This window comes from Stigmatopora nigra, chromosome 19, assembly GCF_051989575.1.
Source record: "Stigmatopora nigra isolate UIUO_SnigA chromosome 19, RoL_Snig_1.1, whole genome shotgun sequence".
NCBI lineage: Eukaryota > Metazoa > Chordata > Actinopteri > Syngnathiformes > Syngnathidae > Stigmatopora > Stigmatopora nigra.
In genome coordinates, this window is record NC_135526.1 from 3,894,861 (window position 1) to 3,919,988 (window position 25,128).

The 25,128-nt window shown below is 40.9% G+C and overlaps 3 protein-coding genes across 11 annotated transcripts in view; 1 reads left to right on the forward strand and 2 right to left on the reverse strand.

The window, feature by feature from the left end:
- The window catches only part of LOC144212607 (transmembrane protein 47-like), a 111,119-nt gene that overhangs the window by 30,438 nt on the left and 55,553 nt on the right, over positions 1–25,128 (reverse strand). The gene's annotated exons all lie outside the window — the stretch shown is intronic.
- LOC144212159 (serine/threonine-protein kinase PAK 3) lies at positions 8–16,311 on the reverse strand. 7 transcript variants are annotated; one of them, XM_077739787.1, is made up of 16 exons: positions 16,109–16,311; positions 8,371–8,561; positions 8,137–8,237; positions 7,771–7,924; positions 7,635–7,672; positions 6,528–6,590; positions 5,334–5,495; positions 5,090–5,264; positions 4,740–4,803; positions 4,375–4,423; positions 4,181–4,293; positions 3,841–3,958; positions 3,479–3,578; positions 3,179–3,375; positions 2,964–3,101; positions 8–2,558 (listed from the first exon to the last, which is right to left on the reverse strand). In XM_077739787.1, the coding sequence occupies exons 2-16, from the start codon at positions 8,537–8,539 to the stop codon at positions 2,469–2,471; spliced, it is 1,731 nt and encodes a 576-aa protein (XP_077595913.1). In that variant the 5' UTR covers positions 8,540–8,561; positions 16,109–16,311; the 3' UTR covers positions 8–2,468. The 7 variants fall into 7 exon arrangements, with proteins under 7 accessions (XP_077595913.1, XP_077595911.1, XP_077595912.1 ...); XM_077739785.1 differs by having other exon boundaries at positions 4,740–4,809; XM_077739786.1 differs by having other exon boundaries at positions 5,334–5,498.
- On the forward strand, positions 20,216–25,037 carry mepcea (methylphosphate capping enzyme a). 3 transcript variants are annotated; one of them, XM_077741014.1, is made up of 5 exons: positions 20,216–20,605; positions 21,370–23,125; positions 23,225–23,443; positions 23,521–23,644; positions 23,724–25,037. In XM_077741014.1, exons 2-5 carry the CDS (start codon positions 21,446–21,448, stop codon positions 23,756–23,758), a joined length of 2,058 nt encoding a protein of 685 aa, XP_077597140.1. In that variant the 5' UTR covers positions 20,216–20,605; positions 21,370–21,445; the 3' UTR covers positions 23,759–25,037. The 3 variants fall into 3 exon arrangements, with proteins under 3 accessions (XP_077597140.1, XP_077597142.1, XP_077597141.1); XM_077741016.1 differs by having other exon boundaries at positions 21,392–23,125; XM_077741015.1 differs by lacking the exon at positions 20,216–20,605 and adding an exon at positions 20,619–20,916.

The following is a 25,128-nucleotide window of genomic DNA, read 5'->3' on the forward strand; positions in this document are numbered from 1 at the left end:
CACCATATACTCAGCAACTCAGTTTCATTTTATTTCAGTCCAGTTCCCAAACTGCGATATTATTATTATTATTTTTTTTACACTCAAGACACAGCCATGCACAATTCAAAGTTCAAAAAGTCCATTGCTTCAACCACAATGAAAAATAGTTTATCCAAAACCTTGTTTTCCCCCATCGCGCTTTTTGTCCTTTCTCAAGGGCAGGACGTAACCTGCTAAGCAACGCCAGATGGATCAGCAGTTTTACAAAGCTTGACAATAATAATAAGAATAGTAATAATGATAATAATTTAAAAAGTAGCATTTTTTGTCTTTGTTCCATTCTGTTGATACACATTAATAGAGGAATTTTCACACCACGTGTACGGATTTGACACATTCAGAAGATAGGAATGAACAAGGGCAACCACAAAAATCCTCCTTTTGTGCTCACAGTCCACACCTGTACATGGGCTTTACGTCTACACGGGCAAGCCACACCCACCACATCCATACACACTCAGTTCGTTGTCCAATCGGCACTAAAATGGCCCCCAGAGCGCAGAGGATGCACCTGTTCTTTTGTTCCTTTTTTTTGCAGAGTGCAAGACACTGACCAATACATATAGAGCAACCTAAAATATCACATTTTAAGTTACATAAATTAAAAAAAAGAATGTAGTTTGCGTGAGTATAGAAGGTGGTCCCCTCTGAAATATTTACATACATACATACTGTACAGACAGCTGATAACTACACACCCCTGCTCAAAAACCAGCTTGTCATGGGAGAAGAAGAAAAAAAATGAAAAACACATTTATATCACGTCAATATTTCTCATCAATGGAATAGTGAGTTACCCATTATTTGTAGAAAAAAGTTTGTTATGATTCCACTTGGTGTGTGGATTTCTGCGTCAGAAAAACGCAGCATTTTGGCAGGGGTGTGTGGACCTTTTATATCCACTCATCTCAACAATCTACACTTATTTGAATGAGACACAGTGTTTCGATGGTTGTTTTACATGCACGATTTGTTTCATACTATACTCCATCTTGTGGACCGTTGCTATACAGATGAGATTAAAAAAAATGTGGGTGAGAGGCTACCTAGCACCCTGGGTCACGGTGAAAGGATTGGACTGGTGAAGATTGAGGTAGCCTGCGCACACTCAAAGCAATGCAGTAAGGTAAGAGGGCCTTGCCCTTGTATTTCCCTCTGAGGACCACGCAATAAAGATAGCACATACTGTTGTTGATCAATACAAACCAGTAGTTTATATATATATATTTGTGTTTATGTTGAGAAAGTAATATAGTAATGTTAATTTGACACACATTGAGGGACATCAGAATTGATCTGAGGTATAATGTAGCAATAGCCAGATTGTTGGTATTTAAATAAAATGATGAATCATGAATATTCTACAATGATCCTGCATCAGGTGGGGATTGTTGGCATTTAGATGCACGGTAAAATTGATGCGGTTTTCATTAATTGCAGACTTTTTTGGGACCCATTCTGTACAATGTAAAATTACATTTGAAAATGGTTTTCCAGTCCAGTAGTATTTTTGTATTCATTTGAAGTGGTACTAAATCTATGTACACTACATTGACTAGAAATATTGAATAAAAATCCTATAATTGAAAGATACATGAACAACTGTTAAAAGATGTTTTACAGTTATCAAGGAAATATGATAAATATTAAATGAGAAATAGAATTTGCAATGTACATGCAAATTTGTGGCGAAAAAGAGCTTTGCAATAAATATTAATATAAGTACAAACGCTCATGTTTGATTCAGGTTTAACGCATCCGTACCTTATTTTTGCTTATTTGATTTGAGATGGCATAAGATTAGGGCGAAAAAGTTGATTAAATAAGAGTAAGACTTAACAAAAGTGGAGCAAGATCAATCAAGAAAATTCAAATCAAACTTTGGTCACATTATAATTTAAGCATGGCTTTCCCCTTCTACCTGCACGTTAAAAAAAAAAAAAACAAAGAAACACCACTCTTCTCCAGTCACACGAGTACAGTTAGGGTCTAAAAATGACTCTCGGACAGGTCACAATAGGCTTGAGGTGTGAACTATTCTCCACGCTGATGTCACAGATTTGAAGAGGAAACTCTACCAAAAGCCATTCCTCTTTTTTTTTTTTGGTTTAGAAGTAGTTGTTCCACCCACCGAAATTAAAGAGATGTGCACATACGCACACACACACACTAGTAATGGACTGCTCTTCATGTACAGTGCTAAAGTCGTAAACAAAAGGGTCTTTTTAGCAGCATGGTGCCCAGGCGCAGCAAGGCCACCATATCGCGCTTTAAGTATGGGAGGGCTGAGGACGTCAGTGTTCGGGTGAAGGCGATTGAGAAGAGAGTCACAGAGCTCTGCCCAGAGTCATAAGATCCGTTGCACCTTCATAAATGCACCCCTAAAAGGCAGGGCTCTGGCCTTGGATGGGTGCAGAGGGTGCACCCTAGCGGCTACTGTTCTTTATGGCTTCCTTGGCAGCTACAATCAGAGGCGTCAGGCTGGACAGAGGCTTGGCCAGTTTGAGGAACGAATGCTGGACACAAAGGGGAAAAAAAACACCCATCGTAAACATACATGTTTGCATTAATGTATTATTTAGAATAGAGGAGAGCAGACAATTTCGTGCTGATGTTTTGGTGAGTACATACATTCAATACGGTTACTTTTAACTCATTGGCCGCCATTGATAATGAACAATAAACCATAATTGCTCTAAAAAAATTCAGGCTTGTTGCATAAACACACAGCGTATTACCACTTACATACTGAGAAAACGCATCAACATCATTCGAAGTGTACTATTGGCTTTAATCCTGTTTGATAAATGAATCCAAATCATCTCTCTATCTTCTATAGTGTCAACCCTACACTAAAAAGACAAGGTTTCTGTGTCCTTCTCTCCTATCTACTGTATATGAGTTTTCTCGCTGGCATTTACCTGAAGCAGCTCCTTAGCAGAACCTCTGCGGTCCACATCCATCTCGAGGCAACGATTGAGGAAGTCTCTGAAAATGGACGACAGTCTTTCTGGGTTCTGGAGCTCGGGCGTCCCGTTAGTAGCTATCAGATACAAGGCCTGTCAAAAGAGAAGAACCAGACGCAAAAATATGAATATTTCATCTCCTTGCCATCGGAAGTCAATTGCTTTCTTACCCTGAGAGGATTCTCATTCAGATATGGAGGTTCTCCTTCCACCATTTCAATGGCCATAATTCCCAGAGACCAGATGTCCACTTTTGGCCCGTAAGCCTTGCGGGTCACCACCTCTGGTGCCATCCAGTAAGGTGTTCCCACCATGGTGCTGCGCTTGTTTTGCTCTGGGGTTATTTGGGCGCAAAACCCAAAATCGGCTGTAGAGGGAGACCAAAGAAAACACAATCACTGAAAAGAATTATTGGCCTTTTTCTTTGGCAAATGACTAGTTTAAAAAAAAAAAAAAACACTGTAACGTACTGAGCTTGACGGATCCATCCATTCCTAAAAGGATGTTGTCACTTTTTATGTCTCTGTGGATCACTTGGTTAGAGTGTAGGAAATCCAGTGCTTGTAGACACTAGAACAGAATACATTTACTATACATTAGAAATTATCAATAACATTGTGCCATAATAATAATAACATCACAAAGAAGCGTTTACATCTAAAAATTGCAATTTTTTTTTATGCCTAACATTGCATTCTTTCCAGTGTAACCTAACGTATACTAGAAATGGGGCTGTTTCTTTAAATTTGTTTCCCTTTTTTTTCTCTCATTATAAAGGTTGTGTCCTGTTGGGTATGGGTGTTGCAGCTGAGTCTTCAGATGTGTTTCTCACCTCTCTGCATACTGCTGCAATCTGGCCTTCATCCATGCAGGTCTCAGTCACGACATCGGTCAAAGAGCCACCGGCTAAGTACTCCATCACTACCCAGAGCTCATCTCCTACCAAGTAACTATAAAAAAAAAATTAAAAAATTTTTAAAAACACACATTGTTACGTAAATTCTCTAAACGGAGTTTAGTCCACAAGTCCAGTTCATAACTAAGGTTGATCACCATAAAAACAATGAGGAAAAACTACAACCCAGGGAATCAATTCTGTTGCTACCTCATTATATACTTGCCAACTATTCTAATGAAGTCTAAAATAAAGGCTCTAAGTAGAATAAACTGACCTGTCCAGGTAATTGACTATATTGGAATTTTTGTTTTCCCTCATCACCAAGATCTCATTGATAATTAGCTCCTTCTTGGGTTGCTGCTGTAGGTTCATCTGCTTGATGGCCACCTGAGAGCAGGGAAAACACCATTATTTCATTCAGGACAATGAATTAAAGAGGGGAATAATTAGAACTGAATCTTCACTTACTTCTTGGCCGGTTGCTATGTCGATGGCGGTATACACTGTGCCAGAAGCGCTGGAGATGAAAAATACAAATCAATAAGATGCATGCTTATTATTATTCAGACAGTACATGACAGTAATCAAGACTGGACAAAAAAATTCTAGAGTCCTGAATAAAAATGACTGATTATGTCACTTTAGATTGAACCCAATACACATGAACACGGGTAAGTCGATACCATGTGGGGAGTGTAATGTAAATTCCAATTTAATAACTTTATTTTTAAACTGACACGGGGCTCCAAGTTTCCACTGACACACACACACACACACACACACACACACACACACACACACACACACACACACACACACACACACATACTTACCCTTGTCCTATTTTCTCAAAGCGTGTGTACTTCTTTTTGGGATCCCCCACACTGACGATGCTCCCTGAGTCAGAGACAAAACATACATAATGATTGTGCGTGTCTTGGCTTTCTTTATGTATGTGGGTGCACAAACGTTTAAAAAAAAATAGTATCAATGCATGGCAGAGATGCTTTGCTTCCAAAACATTTAAGTAGAACAACTTGATCTGGCAAGCTTGCTAAGTGAATGAATGCAATTATTCACGTGGAAAGGCATCTATTATTAGACAGTCGCATTGGTTGCCCTCGAAAGAAATCAAGGTAAAGTATTTTGAGTGATTGATCAAGATGCTGATATAGATACATACTGAGTCTCTCCAAGATCTCTTCATCTGTCATTTTAGACTTTTTCCTCTGGCGGTCAGTGTGTCGATACATTGTGCTCGATGTGTTGTCGGGCTGGACCTGGGACACTGGTGGCGTTACAACCTCTTTAATGGGAGTCGGAGGCTTAGGCGGGTCCATGACTGAGCGCGTGTAGATCTGTGAGTGAACGTGAAAAGATGGAGCTCTTAAAACTGTTCCACACACAATCAATCAACAAAAACGCACAGATTTGGTATGCTCGGGTCGAGGCGCGATGACCGGTGGCATTTCGTCATCATCGTCGTCCTCCTCTTCTTCCTCGTCGTCCTCCTCATCCTCCTCCTCTTCGTCTTCCTCTTCTGACACAGGTGGAGCGATCGGGGGTTCCGATGTGGATGTTTTGGCACCCTGCTGGATGGAAAAACATGTATAATGCCACACTTTGTTCCAAAACGGTAAAAGCGAAAGATGTGTTGGTTAGAAATCACTTTATATGAACCTAAATCCTGAAAATAAGAGATGTTCCATATTAATAAACATGATACAGCACAATTGCCAGCAACAAATGTGCAAATAGGGCAAGAGTGTTAGCATTCAAGTGAGCGTTAAGGAGAAAGGTGCCCTTTTAAGAGCGCTAAGGGGGTTAAGTTCTGTGTGCCAAGAACCAACAATGAGAAAGCACTTTTTATGAGTGGCACAGTGCAGTATTTGACTATGATAAGTGGATCAAACATACTGCAACAATGCAGTAAATTGCAATGACCCGAAAACATCCTCTTAAGCATGAGACCTTCCACTGAGTGGTAAGACTAAATTTTGTCTGGATTTATTATAACCAGTCTAATCTTAAATATTTGTTTCCCACCCCCACAGGGCAGTGATCCTTGGCTTACTTTCCTCTTATGGAATGGAAACATCCATTTCCACTCTCCACATGCATAAACCAAGCAGCAGAGCTTAGCATCGGTGATTAAACAAAAAGGAAAGAGCCGGTCCTTCGTTCAGAACCACTCCAAGAAGGATTGGGTCGAATGTTGGAGTGCACAAACAAGAGTCTGGATGCCTGTAAGTTGTCAAATGTGTTATTTCCCACTCTTTATTTTGGAAAAAGCCATGCGGTTATGACGTCAATGGTGGTGAGGTTATAAGGGAGATTTCTCAATCAGGTTGGAAAAAAACATGAGCTATAGCACATGCAGTTTCAAAGTATTCCCAACCCTGCATGACATGCGCTCCAGCCTTGCACACCGACGACAATTTAGGAAATTGTTTTGGTCGGTTATAGTCAGAATCTCATCACAGAGAGCAATGATGCCTCGCAAACAAAGGAAATAATCTCTACTGAACTACTTTATAAACGCCGCTGGCTCAAATTTAGATAAAAATGATTGGACTTGGAAGCCAATGCAGAGATGTGCAGTAATAATATGGAGGAGTTACCTTGTCAAATAATGCGCTGCAGGTTCTAAGGCTGACAGGAGGCCCAGATGACAGCAGTCGGTTCTGAATATGAAGGTTGAAAATGGGAGGATTTACTTAAAACAAGCCCAGATATTGTTGAAGTGGGGAGGGGGAGGGCAAGGGTGGTCGCGACTCGCGCAAGTCAGGTTCATAAAACTGGGTGCATATGGCTCTCCACTAACTTGTGGACTTATTTTAAAAGACCCCTCATTGGTTAAACTGTCGACACTGGATCGGGTGAAACAAAGGCGAGGACCCATTGCGGCACATTGCGGAATGGGTTTGAGACCCCTGTTCTAGACGCAAGCTCCATCTATGTCACAAGTTCAGGGCAGCGTGCCGTCTGCAGGGCGAAAAACCAAGCCAAGAGTCTGTGACGCTTTCAAATACGCTCCCACACGCAAGCGCTTCGGCTTCCTGTCGCCTAGGCTGGCCCTTCGCTGGCACTACCCAGGCAGGAACCCTTGTATGATCCCAGAGCATTTGGCCTGGAGCAACCAATCCCCCCCCCTCCCATTCGCCAGACACGGATTGCGCTTCTTCACCCGGGTGAGCGTGTGTGCAGCGAAAGGCATTAAAAGCGTAGATTACTCTGGTCCGCTCAGAATGAGGTCAGCCTAGTGGGAGTCCTCCTTGATGCAGTTGAGCCTTCACTGAAGCTCAACTATTGTTTGGATTTCATAATCTAGTTAAGTAGATGGGAAAAATAAACTGTGAGCAGCAGTTGCTCTCACAGCAGGATCAGTTTTTAGTGCAAAATTGATGGGAGTGATTGCAAAGTTTTGGATATAATACTGGGAACGTATCAAGAGCGGAATGTATAAATTTTGCCCATGAAAGAAGTGAGTCAGATACTCTAAAAGAGTTCAAACTTACCTTCTCATTAAAATAAAATAGGGTAAAACATACTTTTTCCTCTTCTAACGCTTTGACTGTAATTGCTGTACGATCTAAAAATAATATAAAATCTCATCCCGTCTGAAAAACAACTTTCAGAGAAGGTCAGGAGGCTATCTAAATTCTGCCATTCCAAAGTACTGTTCATAACTATTCTTCAAATAAAATGAATAATAACCAACAACTCACCAGAGTGTTTGCTGCTATGTAACCGTGGGCTGACTTGTCTGAAACACAAAATGATGTTTTCATTCAAAATATAGAATATAAGCCTACATTCCATAATTATTTTTTGAAATCTACAAATCATTTTGGAGCTTTGTACCTCCTGAAGTGAAGCTCATGTACTTCTGGTTATTGACAGTCTCTTTGGAGTCATAGAATTTGAGGACATCCAACACAGCTTGTGGGTTCTTCTTCTGCTCCAGTTTGGTGATGTTGGAGGTCTGGAGGAGGCGTGCCCATTGCTCCGGGATGCCCTGAAAAGGAAGCAGGGATTAGGGTTAGGGTTAAGTTCATATTGATAATTCGATTTAGAAAGCAATGTTCCCAGAGTTAACGAAATAATTTTCAAAAAGCTAGAGATATTTTCTCATTTAAATGAACTTGTTGATGAAAGTTTGACGTCTCATAATGACCGCTGTCAAATGGGTGATGAGTTTCTGTTTTATCGGGTCAAATTGCCACTCACAGTAAATTCTCCTGTCACTGCATCAAAGCCAACGTGGATAGTGTGTTCAAAGTCAGAAGGAAGTGATATCTCAGGACGCTCCTTTTCCTTCTTCTTGTTTGCTGTGCAAAATCACAAACAGGAGCCCATTCGTAATGCTTTCAAATACAACGCATTAAACTTGTGCAGAAAAAAAAACAAATAAAGCGGTGTAGACGACGATGACGACGACGACACGGGCCCAAGAAAACTCACTCTTATCTCCTCCTTGGAAGATGGAGCGCAGACGCACTTTCTTAATTTTCTCTTCAGGAGCCATTGGAAGCGGTTTAGAGGCGGGATTCACAGATGAGTCTCTGGAACTACTGTTCATTCTCAAGGGAGGGGCAGGTGGTTTCTCTTCAATATCGACACTATCAGACATCTTTAGCAGCACTCACAATGTCCTAGGAAGGAGAAGATATGAATGATCAACAACAAATTGTACGCTATCATGCAAGGAGAAGAATAAAATACTTTGGAAACAAATCCACAGCACTTCCCGATTCCTGTGAATGATATATAATGGTGTCAAAGGTCCAGAGTAGTGGTACAGTACACAGTTCCCTTTGTGGTCAGCTGCTTTCTCGGGCAGCAAAATTGTGGAAATGTGACTGTCACAACTGACAGATCAGCCTACATGCAGAAGCATATAACAGCAAAGTGGACTCAGCTTTGGCCTATTTCAGTATTTCAACAGGAATTGGTTAACTTTGGCTGGGTGCACCCGCAAAAGTTAGCTGAAATGCCTTATTTTTTGGACTATACATTGCACAAGGCAAAAAATATGGAAAGGGAGAAAAAAAAACATACATATATATAAGTCATTCTGCAGTATAAATTGCATTTTTGGGTGAATTTTATTTGAAAGAACACATAAGACATCTTGAAAGTCATTTAAAATGAAAAAAATAATCAAAAAACTAAAATAAAGGCTAAAATCATATGTAGTACATTATTGAAAAAAAGATTTCAAAGAAAGTAGCTAGAACTTTTTGCTAAGCTCTTTTCAATTGTTTATATGAGTTATAGGCGATTCTTCGGGTTCACTATGCCGACCTGTGAAGGGATAAGCCTACCCATCGCCGATGTTGAAATTATCAACAGTTAAGTGTAAAAATAACATGTTAAATGATATAATAATCAGTGAATCATTTCACACCGGTCGCAAACCCAGCCAAACAACAACAGAACTGCAATTTATAGTCCGGAAAATACGGTACAGTATCTACCATCTGACAACGTGTGCTATCTTAAGACGTTCAACACTAGTGTATTTGTCTTCTACTCATCCCACTAACATGTCAGACTCCTTCCTTCCCTGCCTCACCCCGAGGCCAAGCCCATCATGTGATGTGCAGCACGAATGTCCCAGAAAAGCAGGCCAGTCATGTCGCCCCCTTCATAGAGACCTACATTGACAAACAATAGCTACCCCTGAGCTCTTACACAGTCCTGCACATCGCACAAGTGCCTTTGCAGTGAGTGACCTAAAACTATTTGAAATGGCTGCCCTTTTGGAATAGATGAAATGGATTTTGGGTCCTGTTTTCATCCTGCCAAAATAAATGCACCAAACATATGTTTACAAACCCTGCTACAATGACAATGAGACTCAATTTTGTTGATTTGGTTTGTTGTTTATGTCCATACTATAGCATCCCTTTTTTTTTTTTATAAAGAAATGTAACCTGCCCCAGTTTTGAAAGTTTGAATTGGAATATTGTCATATATAGTTGTTGAGCTGCTTTATATTAAATATTATTGTAAAGGTTATATTTATATTAAAGAATATTTGACTATTCAGTCATTAATATTGACAATGAGAATCATCTGAATTCTTATTCAGGTGAAGTTCAGTCAATGTTGAAATGACAAAAATAATGTTCTGTTCTGGCCATTATTTGTTAACTGACAGGTCATCTAATCTCATTTTCTGAACTGCTTTATCCTCATTAGGGTTGTGGGAGGTGCTGGAGCCAATCCCAGTTGAGGCGTGGGCACCCTGAATCGGTGGGGCCCGCACAGACCACAATGAATTGTCCAAAATAGCTTGGTAAAATGCAGAATTCCAAAGACACGAGGATAAGTTGACGCTCTGATTAATTACTAATTGATGAAATGTCTGGCAGGAAGTTTGGTGCAAATGCTGTGTCATCTCCAAGGTCAGTATGAAGGAGCATTCAATGTTTGACTGTCTTCATCTTCTATGTGGCTGACTACAGCAAAATAGCATAATATAGTGGCTTTAGAGTCCATGTGACATTTTTTCATTGATGCACAGAGAAGCGAGAGAGGTCTGCTATTAATGAAATGTTGAGATCATGAATGTATTTTTAGATATACATTTTCCGATTGGGTCCCTGATCGTGTTTACTCTTTAAAGCGGCATGACAACTACAAAACTTCAAAAGCCAGACAATTATACTTACATACATCACCTATCAAAACATTTCTAACTTTAAAGTGATTGAGGAGAACACCGTTGTGCCACGGCTTCCCTTTAATGACAACTGCAACTGCGGTGCGATCAATGGGGATCACTGTTTGGTCACCATTTATACAGGGAAAATTGATCAATTGTAGCCACACCACATAATGAACTTAACTGACATGTGTGACCCTCAAATATAACTCATCTTCAATCAAACATCCCATCTATCTTTATGACACATGGAGATTAAAAAAACGCAGCCATAAATGTTTGCACAAAAAAATAGTCAAAAATTGTGCTGTATTGTTAATTTGAAAGATCAGAATGTATTTTAGAAATAACTAAGATAGACACTCAGACAGAGGGGATGTTTTTTCCCAAATCCCTCTGTTGAAATATTCATCTCACTCTGAGGAGTGGGCTTTTCAAACATTAATGCTAAAATTGAACTGCTAACACGGGAAGAGACTCTAATCTTGTATCCATGGCAACCTAGTAATGGCCTCACAAAAAACGTGTGAGCATCGAGGAGGCGGCTTTGACTGTAAACCCGCTGCTTTGTGGCCAGGCTTGTGACATACTTCTTCATCTTTATTAATTATGGTGATTGCATGCATTTAATGAACATCTACAGAGGGCGAGAGAGTGCTTAATGAAATGGTGAATCATTGGAGCACTATGGATTATGTCAAACATATTTAAATGTATCAATATGATTCAACATACATGAAATAAAACATGAAATACAACAGTCAAATAGTCATTATTATCTTAATTGTTTATGGTAGACTATTTTTTTAAATGCGTATGGTCAATTGGTGCTGATGTTGCCTATGCCTTGGAGAAAGTCTTAATTGTGTGGTCATAAAAAGCTTATATTCATTCATAATCTGCCAACTAGAGCATGATTCAACAATATCAAAGGCTATGTTAAATGCATTCAATGACCAAATGCACTTCTACTTAAATGTCCATTCAGCCTGACCCTTGACAGCCCATTGCATTCTGAGGAATTCTATTTTAGTAAACTGCTTAAGGGGAGATTCTTCTTTTTCCCCCCCAAGATTAACTTGTAACAAGCATTGCGTCTATCTTCCAACCTTTCATTTGCATGTAGCACAATACACTAAAATCTCTAATCAGTTAGCAAGGATCTATTATTAGTCCCTAGCCAAATGTCACTGTCTGTTCTGGTTTTACCTGATAGTGGTCTTTTCCTGTGTTGCCTCATAATCATTTTAATAGTCAAGTTTCATCGTCAATGTGCAAGCAAATACAACTTCATTGTATTTACATCCACTCAAATTTTAAAAAATGTGGTTCATCAGAACAGGTTATGTTAATTCAGTGAAAAGCTAAGCCTTTTTCATCCCTTATTTAAACCGAATATGTCAATGTTTGAGTTACCAGGACGGCAATATTGCCTGACTGTGTGTTTAATTTAAGGAATAAAGCTCCATTTACATACAAAAAAAAATGAAAAAAACTGTTTACTTCACCCTGCAGAGTAATTTATTCACCATCAAACCTTCAACTTCCCTAAATCCCCCCTCACGGGGAGGTAATGAGAACCCAGACTGTCTGCCATGTAATATTTAGTTGTGTCCTGCTATATCATATTCTCACGTGCAAGAACCAGAGCATACACGTAAACGCAAATTCAACATGGCATGTGATCAAAATACTGAAATTCAAATGTTCTCATCAACCATATGACCCATTCCCTTTTTCAATAGTGTCTTTTCAATAGCATAAATACAAATGAAAAGGGTGAAAGTAATCAAAATAACTCTAATAACTCTGCTATAAGCCATATCAAGTAAAGAGAGTAAAGGAATAGAATGCATAAAAAATACTCTTTCAGTCAAGTGGACATCTGATAGGTTATCTGTTTTGAAGAAACAGCAATTCCTCCTTCGAGGGAGAGTATTCTATCATTAGTATTTTTATTTGACAGGCACTTCCTTACAATCATGCGGAATCAATGTGCGTTGGTGATGGTTGCGTCATTGGTTTGCGACACAGAAGAACAACAGACAGAGAGTGACACAATATAATGACATCGATGAAACACACAAGGGGAAAAAATTAGTGTGATTGTGCAGCAAAGCCAGAAGCATAAATAGAGCTAATTAATTCTAGCAAGTTTACACTTTGGGATAGACTGTATATTTGTAACCTACATTTGTATCACAGTAGTAATCGCCTAAAGGCAGTGTTGGATTTATTTGTGTGTTTCTGTATGCATTCAAGGAAAAGACAACTGCAAAATATCCACACTTGGTGGATACTTCAGAGAGTACAGCTGTTTCACAATTAAGGAGTTTTAGATACTTCATTGAGTTTACTGTAAAAAGACATCTCATGATGTAATAGTCCAGTATTACACCATCACGAATAATTACTCACTGTGTAAACGAAATGAGAAGCTTTTGTCTAGGTCAGTTTTTCCCAACCTTTTTTGAGCAGGGGCAGTTTTTGCATTGAGAAAATCCCAAGAAACACCACTATATGAAAATATTTTAATTTATAACTATGTTGCCTATATTAACAATAGTCATTCTAATCAAAGTTTTCGTAAAATTATATGAAATTGCGCAGGTGCACCCATAGTTATAACTGGTGAAGTGTACAATCAAGAATTATTACATTAAATATTTTGAAACTTGATATTTCATGAGTGCCATCTAGCCTTTTGAGCTAACAAGCGATTTAACAGAAACCACACAATAGCTGAACCTCCCTACAGCTGAGAAAATAAACAGAACTCATTGGAGATGAAGCAACAGTATGTGATCTTCCCTTTGACCTGCATTGCAGAGCTTGAATCATCAAACCAGCTCACCAAAACGTTTTGGGGGATTTAAGAGCAGTTAAATACTTCAGCTGGAACACAGAGTGTGTGCAGCTCTCATTTACTGCAAGTCAAATCCAGAGCTGAGCCAAATGTGAGTTTTACAACATTGAGTAAACCCATATGTGAGTATGTTTGCAGTTCTTCTGTGAATTCTAATATACTGTTCTCTTGCACTTGAGACATTCAAGTTCAGCCAACACCTCCACAAACGCCTGACCTAGTGAAACTTGCTAATCTCTTAAACCTCTTCCTACCCTGCAGCATTTCATCCTTATATTCAACATCTTCTGAGTCATTTTACAGTAAAGGGTGTAGCGTCTCTTGACTTTCTGGAATCTGCCTGCCGAGACAACTCACTGAAACATCCTTAAAATCAAATCTACCATTGGACTATGATACATCGGAACGAAAAAGTGAGTATCACGAATCCCGAGAGAAACGAATAAGCGCACATTAATGCATTCAGACAAGCAAATGTATTGTAAGAAGCAACAGTCATCAAGTAGGGAGATTACGTCTGAAGCCGTGTCAATGTGTCAGTGTGTGAGTGTGTCCCTCCATCCATCTCTCATTTACTCCCCCTCCCCAACATGAACAAAATGGCCAGATGGCTTCCAATCCCACATGCTAATCCACAACACACACACACATTGCAGCCTTGACACACCTAACCACAATTCTCTGCTGGAGGCAGTTAGACCCTAAAACAAACACGCACTCACATAACTTCTGCATTAATAAAAGGGATGAAAGACCCTAAGGTAAGTTAACTGGATAAAAATGCTATTCAGCAGCAAGTTGCACCCGGACTCCAACAGATGGGGGCCTCCTTTGCGCATGTATCATATTTCAGAGAGTCCACTTTAAGTGGGCTGCAGGCCAAGACGATGTTCTGCTGCTTTTGTTAGTCAAGGCGAGGTAAGAGAGGCTGCGTGTGTTGGGTTACATTTGCCATAATGGAAAACATAAGGAGGCCCTGAAAAAAAGGGGAGGTAAAATAGGCCATCATAAAAATCGTCCAGCGTTTTATTTCATTTTGTTTTTCAGGGAAAAGCAAACAGTCCCAAACATTCCTAATTAGGATCCACACCAAAAGTGTAAACATTTGTAGATACCCACCAAATGCAAAGAAAAGTCAAAGTAAAACTATGTTTATCTGAACCTGCTTAAACCTTTCAAGTTTTTTTGGCAGCTACAGCTTTCATAATGAATAAAATTCAAGCATCATAACTTGTTTATTGACGCTCACCTGCGTACTTATATTTGTTGACTATACAAACAGCACGGTGCAGTTTTACCTTTTTTTTCCAGTAACATTGAATCTACGTGTACAAACATTGTGGGAATGGGCCATGTTACATTCTACCTACTAGTTTTCAGCAATGAAATTTTCATGAGTTGCTTGAAACCTTCAGAGAAAACAGAGATAATTTGAATACACTGAATTTGTTGCAGTGGTCAGTCCGTTCCAAAGAGACGTTCCTGTGCAGATGAAGGTGTGAGGACAAAAGGAACCTGTTATCTTCTAACCAGGAGGAAACATATTCTAACACAGGAACAATAACAGAAAATATAATATTACAACCACTTAAAAGAAGACAAGAAAACAACATTGTGAAATAGAAGCATATACTGAATCATATTATAATTGACAGTCGACCAGTGTTTGCAGGGAGTAACACCTTCTGTAACCCATCCCCCAATTCTCCTTGCTATCATCACACCCTCCCTTCCATCACCGAGTTGACTCCCTTAAATCTGCCAATGGCATGACAGACATAAGACATGTTTCCCAGCAAGCTTTGCGCCTAACAGATCCCAGGGACGAATCCCTCGCCCCAGAGATCCACCTCTCCCTTTCAATCAGACAACGTCCGTATCCCACCTGTCCGATCACCCTCCACCAACGTGGTGATGGACAACCCCAAGAATAACGGCTCAGCCCCCGCCCCCACTTCCACAGTAGTCAGGTGACTAGATGTTGTATATCTGCTTGTCAATGGAACCGCCATGAAACCACTGTATACATCCATGTCAAAGCTAGGAGACGGCTCACATCCCGTGGATGTGTTTTGTGATTACTAAACCCTCCTCACCAGCCACCCCAAATTAGACATTTTCCCCTCCTACATTATCCTTTGTATGAAAGTCTCCAGGGATGCACCGCAGAGGTAACAAAAGAGCATCCCTGAGGATATGAAGCATCCGCAGAGAAAGCTCTCATCCCTCCAACAGATGCAAGACTGGTGCTAAAATAGCAAGGCTTCTTTATAGTCCCGGTTTCTGATGTAGCAACTGCAGCTGCTTCGGGCCTACACAAACGCCACCATTGATTACATAGAAACACCTCCCCATCACTAATTTGCGAGGGGGTGCCTGCACTACATGCAATTGATGAGATGCAGAGGAGATGATGTGGGGCGCAGATACTGATGACACAGATGATATATTTATAGGAAAAAAAATCAGAAGACGTCAAGCCCATCAGAACGAATGCAGTCGCATCAAGCATCTTTAGCTGGGCCCGATGCAGAGCGGAAGACGGGGAAAGGGGCTACAAAGCACCCCGACACATCTCTACAGCCTCCCCTCCCTCCCGTCCGCCCGTCGTTCTGCCTCCCACTCTCAAACATCCCCATAATGCGAACCCGGAGAGGGATTACCTGGAAAATCTGATCACATTCTCTCGCTCCGCGTGTCGCCAAAGAGCCATCACCTGTGGTACAACCATCGTCTTCCGTCTCGTTCCCAGTGACAGTTTACGGCAGGGTTGCCATTCTCTTGTCAGACCAGTTTCTGACCCTAATAGCAGGCTTGTTCGGTAGGCTGGCTGGATGCTTCACTGGCTGATCGCTGTTCCCTGGCTCGTGACGTCATCCACTCTGCTTCTCTCATTGGTCAAAATGTTGAATATTAATGAGGGCAGCAGGTCTGAAGGAGGAGCCATCAGAGTTTCACGTTGTTGCTTTTCTGTTTGACAGACCAAACCTGCTGAGTGAGAAGGTTGTAGGACATGACACAATCATCACGTACTACTCAACCCCATTTTTTTTAAACCACTGATTCTCACAAGGGTCGCAGGGGGTGCTAGAGCCGATCCCAGCGAACTATGGGCATCAGATGGGGGACACCCTGAATCTGTGGGCACAAGGAGATGGAAAACATTATTTTGATTCATTATCACCAATCCAAAAGTTAGCTGGGGTAGGTTCCAGCAACTCTTGCAACCCTTGTGAGGATAAGCGGCTCAGAAAATGAATGAATCAGAGGTTCAAATTAGTTGGCTTCAAAACAACCAAAAACACACATTGATAGACATTAGTTCATTTTAACTGCGAAATATGTACTAACTTTATCCAGGTGGTTCTTTGTATCATGAAAAAGCTTTAAAATCAGATGTCATTGGCATTATAGTCAGACAAATAATAATAATAAAAACAGATATGGCCTTTTTCCAGAGATATACATATATATAATTACATTGGCTCAATTTGGCAAATTAAAAAGAATTTGATCTATTCAGCCTAGAAAGGCAGTTAGGGAACAAGGCAGTCAGGCATGGCAACCAAAAAAGCCTGTCTACATATTCCTATGATGTCATCTTTTTGCTGTGCCTCACCTGTGATTGGCTGAAGAGCAGAGCATCTGCTCAGTCTCATTGCTAGCATCTAGCTCAAGGTGGAATCCTCACCAAGGTCCTGTGGATCCTTGCTGGTTGTCCTGACAACGCCTGCACTGTCGGCACACATGCTGAAGAGCAACATGGCCGCTCAATCATTGTTGCAAATGGAAAACCTGATGATTTAAAAATGACAACCCCATAAAAATTGAGTCGCATTTCCTTATTATCATTGAGAATATTGCATTGTTAAAGTAATTTTGTTCATTAACAAAAAAAATGTATTTTGTATAAGAGGTCTAAATAAGACTAAGATTAAGAATAATCTGACATCCATCTTTCTTGCGTGCATCTACTTTTTCTTGAATTCAAAAGGACACTAAGCCAGCGTAAGCTACGAGATTGACAATAGTCACGAATGCAATTTTATTTTACTATCTAAATCCAGCACTTGTAAAATAGACGTGACAGTTGGACACCAGACATGAGATGACAAATTAAAAGCAAATGTTGGACTCACTAACATACATGTTTTAATCAATGTACAATTATGCTGATGCGGAATATAAAATGGTCAATACTATTCCCCTTAGTTATAAGTGTGAGCAGGAACGGTTCTCCATCTCTTCTTATCTGAAAAAGTATCTAATGCAATATCAGTATTATTAGGAGGGGAATACATTGATGTTTGCTAAGCACAGTCTATTAAATGTGGTTTATTTTACTACATCAGATTAACCGAGCTCCATCAAAAGGGATTCAGTGGGAGAAAATCAAAGTCTTTTATAATCCCCAAATGTGTAAAGATCAGTCATGTACATACTTTCTCTCTCTTTTTTTTTACCACAAAAGGACATCAAGGCTGAGATGACCTTTTGTACAGAGCACCACATGCAACCTGGAGACAGAGTGCTTTGAAAGAAGCTTTTATTGTTTATGAATACATATACGCAAGCGCACATTATTAGTCATTGAGAGGCATCAGCGGAAGGATAGGTGAGCTCATCAAACAGAAATGCTCACCCATAAAGCAAAATGTTATTTTTTTTTCTCGCTCCTTCCCCAATGGAACCAATATTCATCTGGCAAGTTCAAATTTGCATAGGATCACCTATCTCATTTCTGAGGGCAACACAACACCCAAGCCATGTCAACCGCGGTCTGGGCAAGCCCCTCCTTCTGACAGCTGGTTTATTGTGTGTTATGTCTCTGAGGCGGCCTTGTTTCCCTTTGCTTGACCTGTTCAATAACTAATCTCAATGCAGCCGGCAGTGTGGAGGTTGGAAAATGAGAAGGGGCAGACAACTCCAGTACAAAGGTCAAATTATGATTCAATGAGCAGTCCAAATATGTGCATGGAATTTTACAAGATAAATGCCAACTTTTGATGTGCAAATACCTTTGAGAATTAGTGTCCTCAAAATACATTTCAAGAAGCTCAAAACCAAATTTACTGTATTTCCTTAAATAGTCATTTGAGACACTATTTAATTCAAATGTAGAAAGTGTAATAGGCATTTGAGTGAAGATTATGTATACCAATTCCTTTGCTGGTGGAATCATCTAAAAAAAAGTAATTTATTTTGAGGTTATCTTTTCATTGGAATCGCATTTTTTATCTTCCCCAATGATAACATTCTGCCAATTTTTACATATAAATTAGCCAAGAAATACATTTTTTGTTCATATTACTAGTCGGAAAATTAAAATGTTACGAGCATCACACGTGGTCAGAAAATAAAAGCATTTGGCCTGTCAAATCGACAGTTACTCTGAATGGCAAAAAGAAAACACACTCCCTGATTTTATGGAAGAGGGCACACTTGAAGCCTCGCGCCCCTTTTCTGTCAGATGTACACTAATGAACAGCAGGCCCGTGCTCTTGATGTAAAGCGCCTTTTTGGGCCACAGAGGCGGTGTGTACTTACACTTTATGCTTGGACACACCCAAACAATAGAGCATGTCTGGAGTGCTTGAGGCCCAAACTCTGGGGAAGGGCAGATGGTACCCGAAATAGAGGGTTGCACCCCTATTTCCATGAGAAAAGGGACTGACCCAAGTGGGGGAACAGGTATCCTCTCTCTTGCCTCTACCCTCCAGGATAAGATTAGAGGGGGGTGGCGCATTTACCAAACGGCAGCTTCCATTTGAAACCCAATTAAGAACAAGCTGTCAGATCAAGGGCAGAACACATTAACTGCTGATTTCTTTTTTCTTCCAATCTACAGCTTCTTATCACTACTATACAGCTCTTACTTGTATTGGTATAAATGAACATGTTTTAAAAGTGTGTGTGTGATACACAAATGTCATTTCCAATTCCATTTAAAACAAATAACAGTGTAAATAGAAATAGTGGATGGCGGTCCGGCGGTCAGCCTCACACCTTTGCGGTCATTGGTTCAAATCTAAGTCAGTCTACCTATGTGGAGTTTGCATGTTCTCCCCGGGCCTGTGTGGGTTTTCTCTGGGTACTTCGGTTTCCACCTACATTCTATGAAACATGCATGGTAGGTCGATTGGACACTAAATTGCCCCTAGATAGTGTGGTCGTGAATGGTTGTCCGTCTCTGGCCCGGATTCAGCTGGGATAGGCTCCAGCACCCCCGCGACCCTAATGAGGATAAAGCGTTTCATAAAATGGGATGAGATAAGAATCTGAGTATGGCAAGCGGGTGGGTTTAAACTGCTTAACCATCATGATGTCTCCCTCTACTGACATTTATATGTACTGTAGAATCGTTCTTTGTGGATTTTCGGTTAGCCACATTAACTCTTTCAGTGCCATTGACGGTGATGGAGGTCAAGTGGCTCTTGTCATCCCTCTGCTGTGAATTTAAATGTGTTGTCTCTAGCAGTAGGCAAGCTGGAAACGAATGAATTGCTGACATTCCTCCCAGTTCAAATGTATTGGACGTTCATAGCCGTCAATGAGTTAAGGAAGCACAGAGAGAATTCTGAGAATAAAGTGGTTAAGAGAATCAGATGACATCTAAATGTCACTTCTTCTAAGTATGTGTTTTATAACAACCGAGTTTAATAGATAACAGCAGCATTTAAAAACGCAATAAACACACCAGGGGTTTTAAACGTATCTTGTATATAATGTGGGACAATACTAATATCGCCCGTATATTGGATCGAGGAGGCTGCTGGTTGTCCCACATCAGGCCGGCCTCTCGCCATCCATCCTCGCCTAACTCATCTCCGCCCCCCGCTGTTAGCTTCAAGCTACATCCCGCAAGCCCGGATGCGCCGCCATGCCGTGTCCACTAACGCCACAATCATTTATTCGCCAATCTTCTCGACACTAACATCGAGAGTTGGCCGAGGACTTGGACAGGATCTCGTGGCGTGCATCTTAGTCCCCACTCAGACTTACTCAGTCCACCATACCGGTGTCTACCGTAATTATTACTAATAATATTCGTTATTAGCAGCGCGTTAGCATTGATGTGGCTCCACTTGTGTGCTAGTTAGCTGTTTGCTAACGTTAGCTCACACAGTGACAGTCCGGTTGGAGGCGGGGAGAACTGCGAGGTGAGTCCATTATTTGTATGGTGTCCACAGTGTGGACTGTGGTCGAAAGGCTGATCATGTCTTTATTAGCACAGCATAATTGGAGTTAAGTGTGTTTTGGGGGAGTTTCGCAGAGCGGTAAAGCCAAGTGAGGACTTTTTGTGATCGTCGGATATGTAATGAAGTGAACGTATATTCGACGTTGGCCCGGATGCTAAGAGTTAGCATGCTAAAAGGATAACTGTCCAGTACTGTGGCTCGAACTTTTCACATCATTAACCCCAGCCTGCTCTGAAATGTCACTTTTCCAATCTGATAGTCAAAACATTTAAGTAAGTATGAAAAACAAGTTAGCATCATGTTAGATTTTGAAAGAGCATGATAATATTGTTTTTTTCCCATCTGTTTACTCAAAAGCATGACATTGTTTTGAAATGAGCAGGGCAGGAATTGCACAGACATACACTAATCTGATCATTCCCTTGATGCTATATGGCAAAAAAAAAATATGTTGATCCTTGTTTTCCAAAATAAAAATTGATGTATAAGATGTTTAAAATTTGATTAGGCTTAAAGATAATTAGCCTGCTTTAATGGGGACAACAGAGGAGACTCATATTTACAAATGACAGGCAAAAATTCTAAGGATGGTACGTATAAAGTGTTCAATTCAATTAAATCTTTACATGAGTATAACAATCAAGTGTATACTTTTGTCTTTCAAAGATAATAGATGAGTACAGTTGTTGATTAATTGATGCATTGATGTACTGTTTATCTCACAGATTCCTTCTCCAAATTCCAGAGAGAGAGAGAGAATACACGTTTCCATGTCCACTTTGACGTTGGCAATACACCAGAATGTCTGTTGATGACGACACCATGAAAACAGCTAGCCCACGGGCTAGCGCAGGCTTGTCTCTACGTCCTTCAGAATGTTCCGGAAGCTGCAGTGGCGCATCAATTCTTATGGAATCTGTTGTTGAGGCCACCTCAGACTTATCCACTTCCTGCCCTCTCCTCGGCGCTACTGCCTCCCCAAAACACAGCACCGTGGACATTCTAAGCCACACGCAAGATGCGGACTCAAGATCCAAAGGGCAAGAGATGAGCATCAACCGCAGGAACAGCTTCCATCACGCCAAACAGCATCAACAAATGAGAGTGGCGAAGCGCCGCAACACATCAAACTTTGGTTTCAAGCATCCCACCTCCGGTAAAAGGAGACGACGGGCCAACTCAGAAACTGATTCCGTCTTGCCCACTAATTTCCTCTTGGGTGGGAACATTTTTGACCCGCTAAATCTCAACAGTCTGCAGGATGAGGAGGTCAACAGGGCGCTGAACGCAGAGACGCCAAAATCGTCTCCGTTGCCGGCAAAGAGTCGAGACCCGGTTGAGATCCTAATCCCCAGGGACATCACAGATCCCCTTAATCTGAACAGCTGCATAACTGATAGCAACTTTCTTGTGTCCCCCTTCAAAAGTGGTGGAAGGAGACGACATCGCAACAGACATCACGGTAGTAACATTTCAGCCCATTTAAACCATTCTGACTCGGGGAGAAATGAGGTTAAAACCGGAGACTCTTTGTCTTTTCCTGCTTTGGTGACGCATTCTAATCTGGAAGTCTCCAAAGTATCAGGCAAAGTCAGCGCTGGGGAGGGGGATTCACATCATCAGGATGCAGACGACTCATCTAGTTTCAAAGATGAAGTGCCGTCCATTTCACTGGAGGATTCTGTTTCTGGAGGACTCAATCAGCACATAGGTAGGCGCAAACGGAGGCGCAACTCTGGCAAAATGGACCCCCCTGTGAAACAGTCTACCCCTGTACCAAAATCCACAGCTGGTGAGCAAAATCATAGATTGAAGAGCTCTAAAAATTCCTTCCACACACCCAGGGGCGACTCCAAACCCACTCCGGGAGGTCGACAGCACGAGCACCTCCATAACCGGGCTAGGCATCAACAGAAAAAGAAGTTTCAGTATGGAAATTACAACAAATATTATGGTTACCGGAACCCTAGTGCAAGTGAAGATCCGCGGATACATGTGCTTCGTCCAGATTGGTTTGAAGGTAAACAAGTGCTCGATTTAGGTTGCAACTCGGGCCACCTCACGCTCTACATTGCAAAAATGCTGCGACCCGCCCGCATATTGGGTCTGGACATTGACAACGGGCTTGTGCACGCTGCCCGCAAGAACATCAGGCATTACCTATCAGAGATTCAGACGCAAGAGGCCCGGCGGGCGACGTCGGAGGAGATGCACACGGAGAGCAGGGAAAACGGCAACACGCTGAAAGAGGAAAGGGGCCACCCAGAGGCAATAAACAACCCCAAGGGCATTGATGAGGACAGAACTCGGGGGCGAGATGGCAAAAGGGAAAAAACAGAAGTAGAAGGTTGCAGTCAAACCAGGAGCTGCTCTTTCCCTGTGTCTTTGCAAATCTCAAGAGGGCCCATTGCTGCACCTCCTCTGACTGAATCATCCAACACAAAATCAGGGCAGTTCCCTGCCAATGTGTCCTTCATTAAGGTAAGATAGCACCCTCCTCTGGAACCACTGTAAAGTTAGTCCTTATTCAAGTCAAGTATAGTGAAGCAGGTTGTCAAATAGGTTTTTTCTGCTCCACAGGCCAATTACGTGCTGCAGAACGACAACCTGCTCGTGACTCAGCGGCCCGAGTACGACGTGATCCTCTGTCTGAGTGTCACCAAATGGGTTCACTTGAATTGGGGGGACAGCGGCCTCAAGCGGCTCTTTAAGAGAGTCTACCGACATCTTCATCCCGGAGGCCTCTTCATCCTGGAGCCACAGCCTTGGCAATCTTACGTCAAGAGAAAGAAGCTGACGGTAAAAGCCCTGGACTTCATTTCAGACAGTTATTATTCAGTCTGATTAAAATAACTATGTTCTCTTTTACCATCTAGGACAACATCAACCGAAATTTTCACAGTATTCGCCTCAAGCCAGATCACTTTTCATCATATCTCACTAATGAAGTGGGCTTCAGCAGTTGCGAGTTCCTTGGAACACCCAAAAGTTTAACAAGAGGTAAAAAATTTCATAACGAAATATTCACATCAGAATAGATGATGTGCGGTTCGATATCTTGATCATCATCTCCTTTCAGGTTTTCAGAGGCCAATCTACTTGTTTCGCAAATAACCACTTCCTCCATCCTGAATGTGAGTAACCAGTTGTTGGACGGTTCCATCCGCTGTTCAGACTCTTTACATGAACTATTCATTAACAAGGGGACCGGAAGCAGGATATATTTTCATGAAGCTGAATAGACTCTTCAGTCGCAGAGGAAGTCGCACTTAGCTAAAACTTTTCTGTTTGCAAATAATGTGTAACGCATGGTGGTGTTGTGCGTTTGGACAAGTTAGACTGTATATCTTTTAATTTTATAATAATACAATGTTGTGTGCCACCACTGACACATACAGCTGGTCTGGGTGCTCATGTAGAATTTTTCTGTAATGACCATTTGAAAAGCTGTTTTACTTGCCTCCATGAGCTCAGTGTGACCCATTTTGAGCTAATGACTCATTCCAAAGCCATCCTCTCTCCACTGATTATTCTCGCCATTCGTGGCTTAAATAGACCCCTTTGAGCTGTTTCGTTGAATAAAATACCCTGTTGTACTTGGACTTCTGTTTTTAGTTCATCAGCCTTAAATTAAGTTGATTACTGCCATATCACAGCCTTGATGTTCCATTTTTTTTGGCGAGAGTTAAATGACACGAATGCATTAAACATCAATGCAAGATAAAAGTCAGGAGATATTTTCCGGGGAGCATTGGCTGGTCGTGACACTCCCATCTCATTTTTTGGAGGCACATTTCAGTTGCCATAATTAAAAATACATAAATATAAATAAATACAAGCTAAACTGATGGCTGAAAAAAAGAGTGTGTGTACCATGCCTTTTTTTTGAAGAAATGTGTGTCCTTTTATCTGCTGTTAAAATTGTCGCCAAATGTTTAGGGGGTCTTTTGCACTTGAATTTTGACGGTTTTAGGTCAGCTCTTTCATACTAACAATTGTCATTTACTGACAGCTAGTGATGATTGTACATGTATTGCTGTGCATGAGCACTGCTTATCTTTCATTCACTGCAACAGGGCACATTTATCCTAAAGAGATAAATGATGTGTGCATTTCTGTTTTAGTAAGTGATCAATGTACATATGTTATTTTACTTTTGGCTTTTCCTCGAGTTTGTTAATACGTACGTGTTCAGCTGCCTTTGGTTCCAGTTTGTGAGTCAAAGGGTTTTTTTTTCCAAATGTTTTTCATCATTTTACATTGCTAAACAGGATCACTAATCCATCTGATGAATATGTAATTAACATTTGTTTTCTCAGTTCTCCAGAGAAGGCACATTGAGGAAATAATTCATCAGCATTCTTTTTTTATTTTATAAAGTGATTGCAAGGAGCGTTTGGTGTCAAAGCACTCTTTTATTTTTGGCTTTATCCATCATAGTGTGGACTTTATTATTTTTCCTCCCCTAAATTTTAGCACACTTA

Coding starts and splice junctions, on each gene's coding strand:
- LOC144212159 (XM_077739784.1), bottom strand. CDS start 8,539: ATGTCTGATAGTGTCGATATTGAAGAGAAACCACCTGCCCCTCCCTTG. Junction 5,265..5,333: donor GACCCGAGCATACCAAATCT/GTGCGTTTTTGT, acceptor GTTCACTCACAG/ATCTACACGCGCTCAGTCAT. Junction 3,959..4,180: donor ATAGTCAATTACCTGGACAG/GTCAGTTTATTC, acceptor TTTTTTTTATAG/TTACTTGGTAGGAGATGAGC.
- mepcea (XM_077741014.1), top strand. CDS start 21,446: ATGTCTGTTGATGACGACACCATGAAAACAGCTAGCCCACGGGCTAGC. Junction 23,444..23,520: donor TCAAGAGAAAGAAGCTGACG/GTAAAAGCCCTG, acceptor TTTACCATCTAG/GACAACATCAACCGAAATTT. Junction 23,645..23,723: donor ACCCAAAAGTTTAACAAGAG/GTAAAAAATTTC, acceptor ATCTCCTTTCAG/GTTTTCAGAGGCCAATCTAC.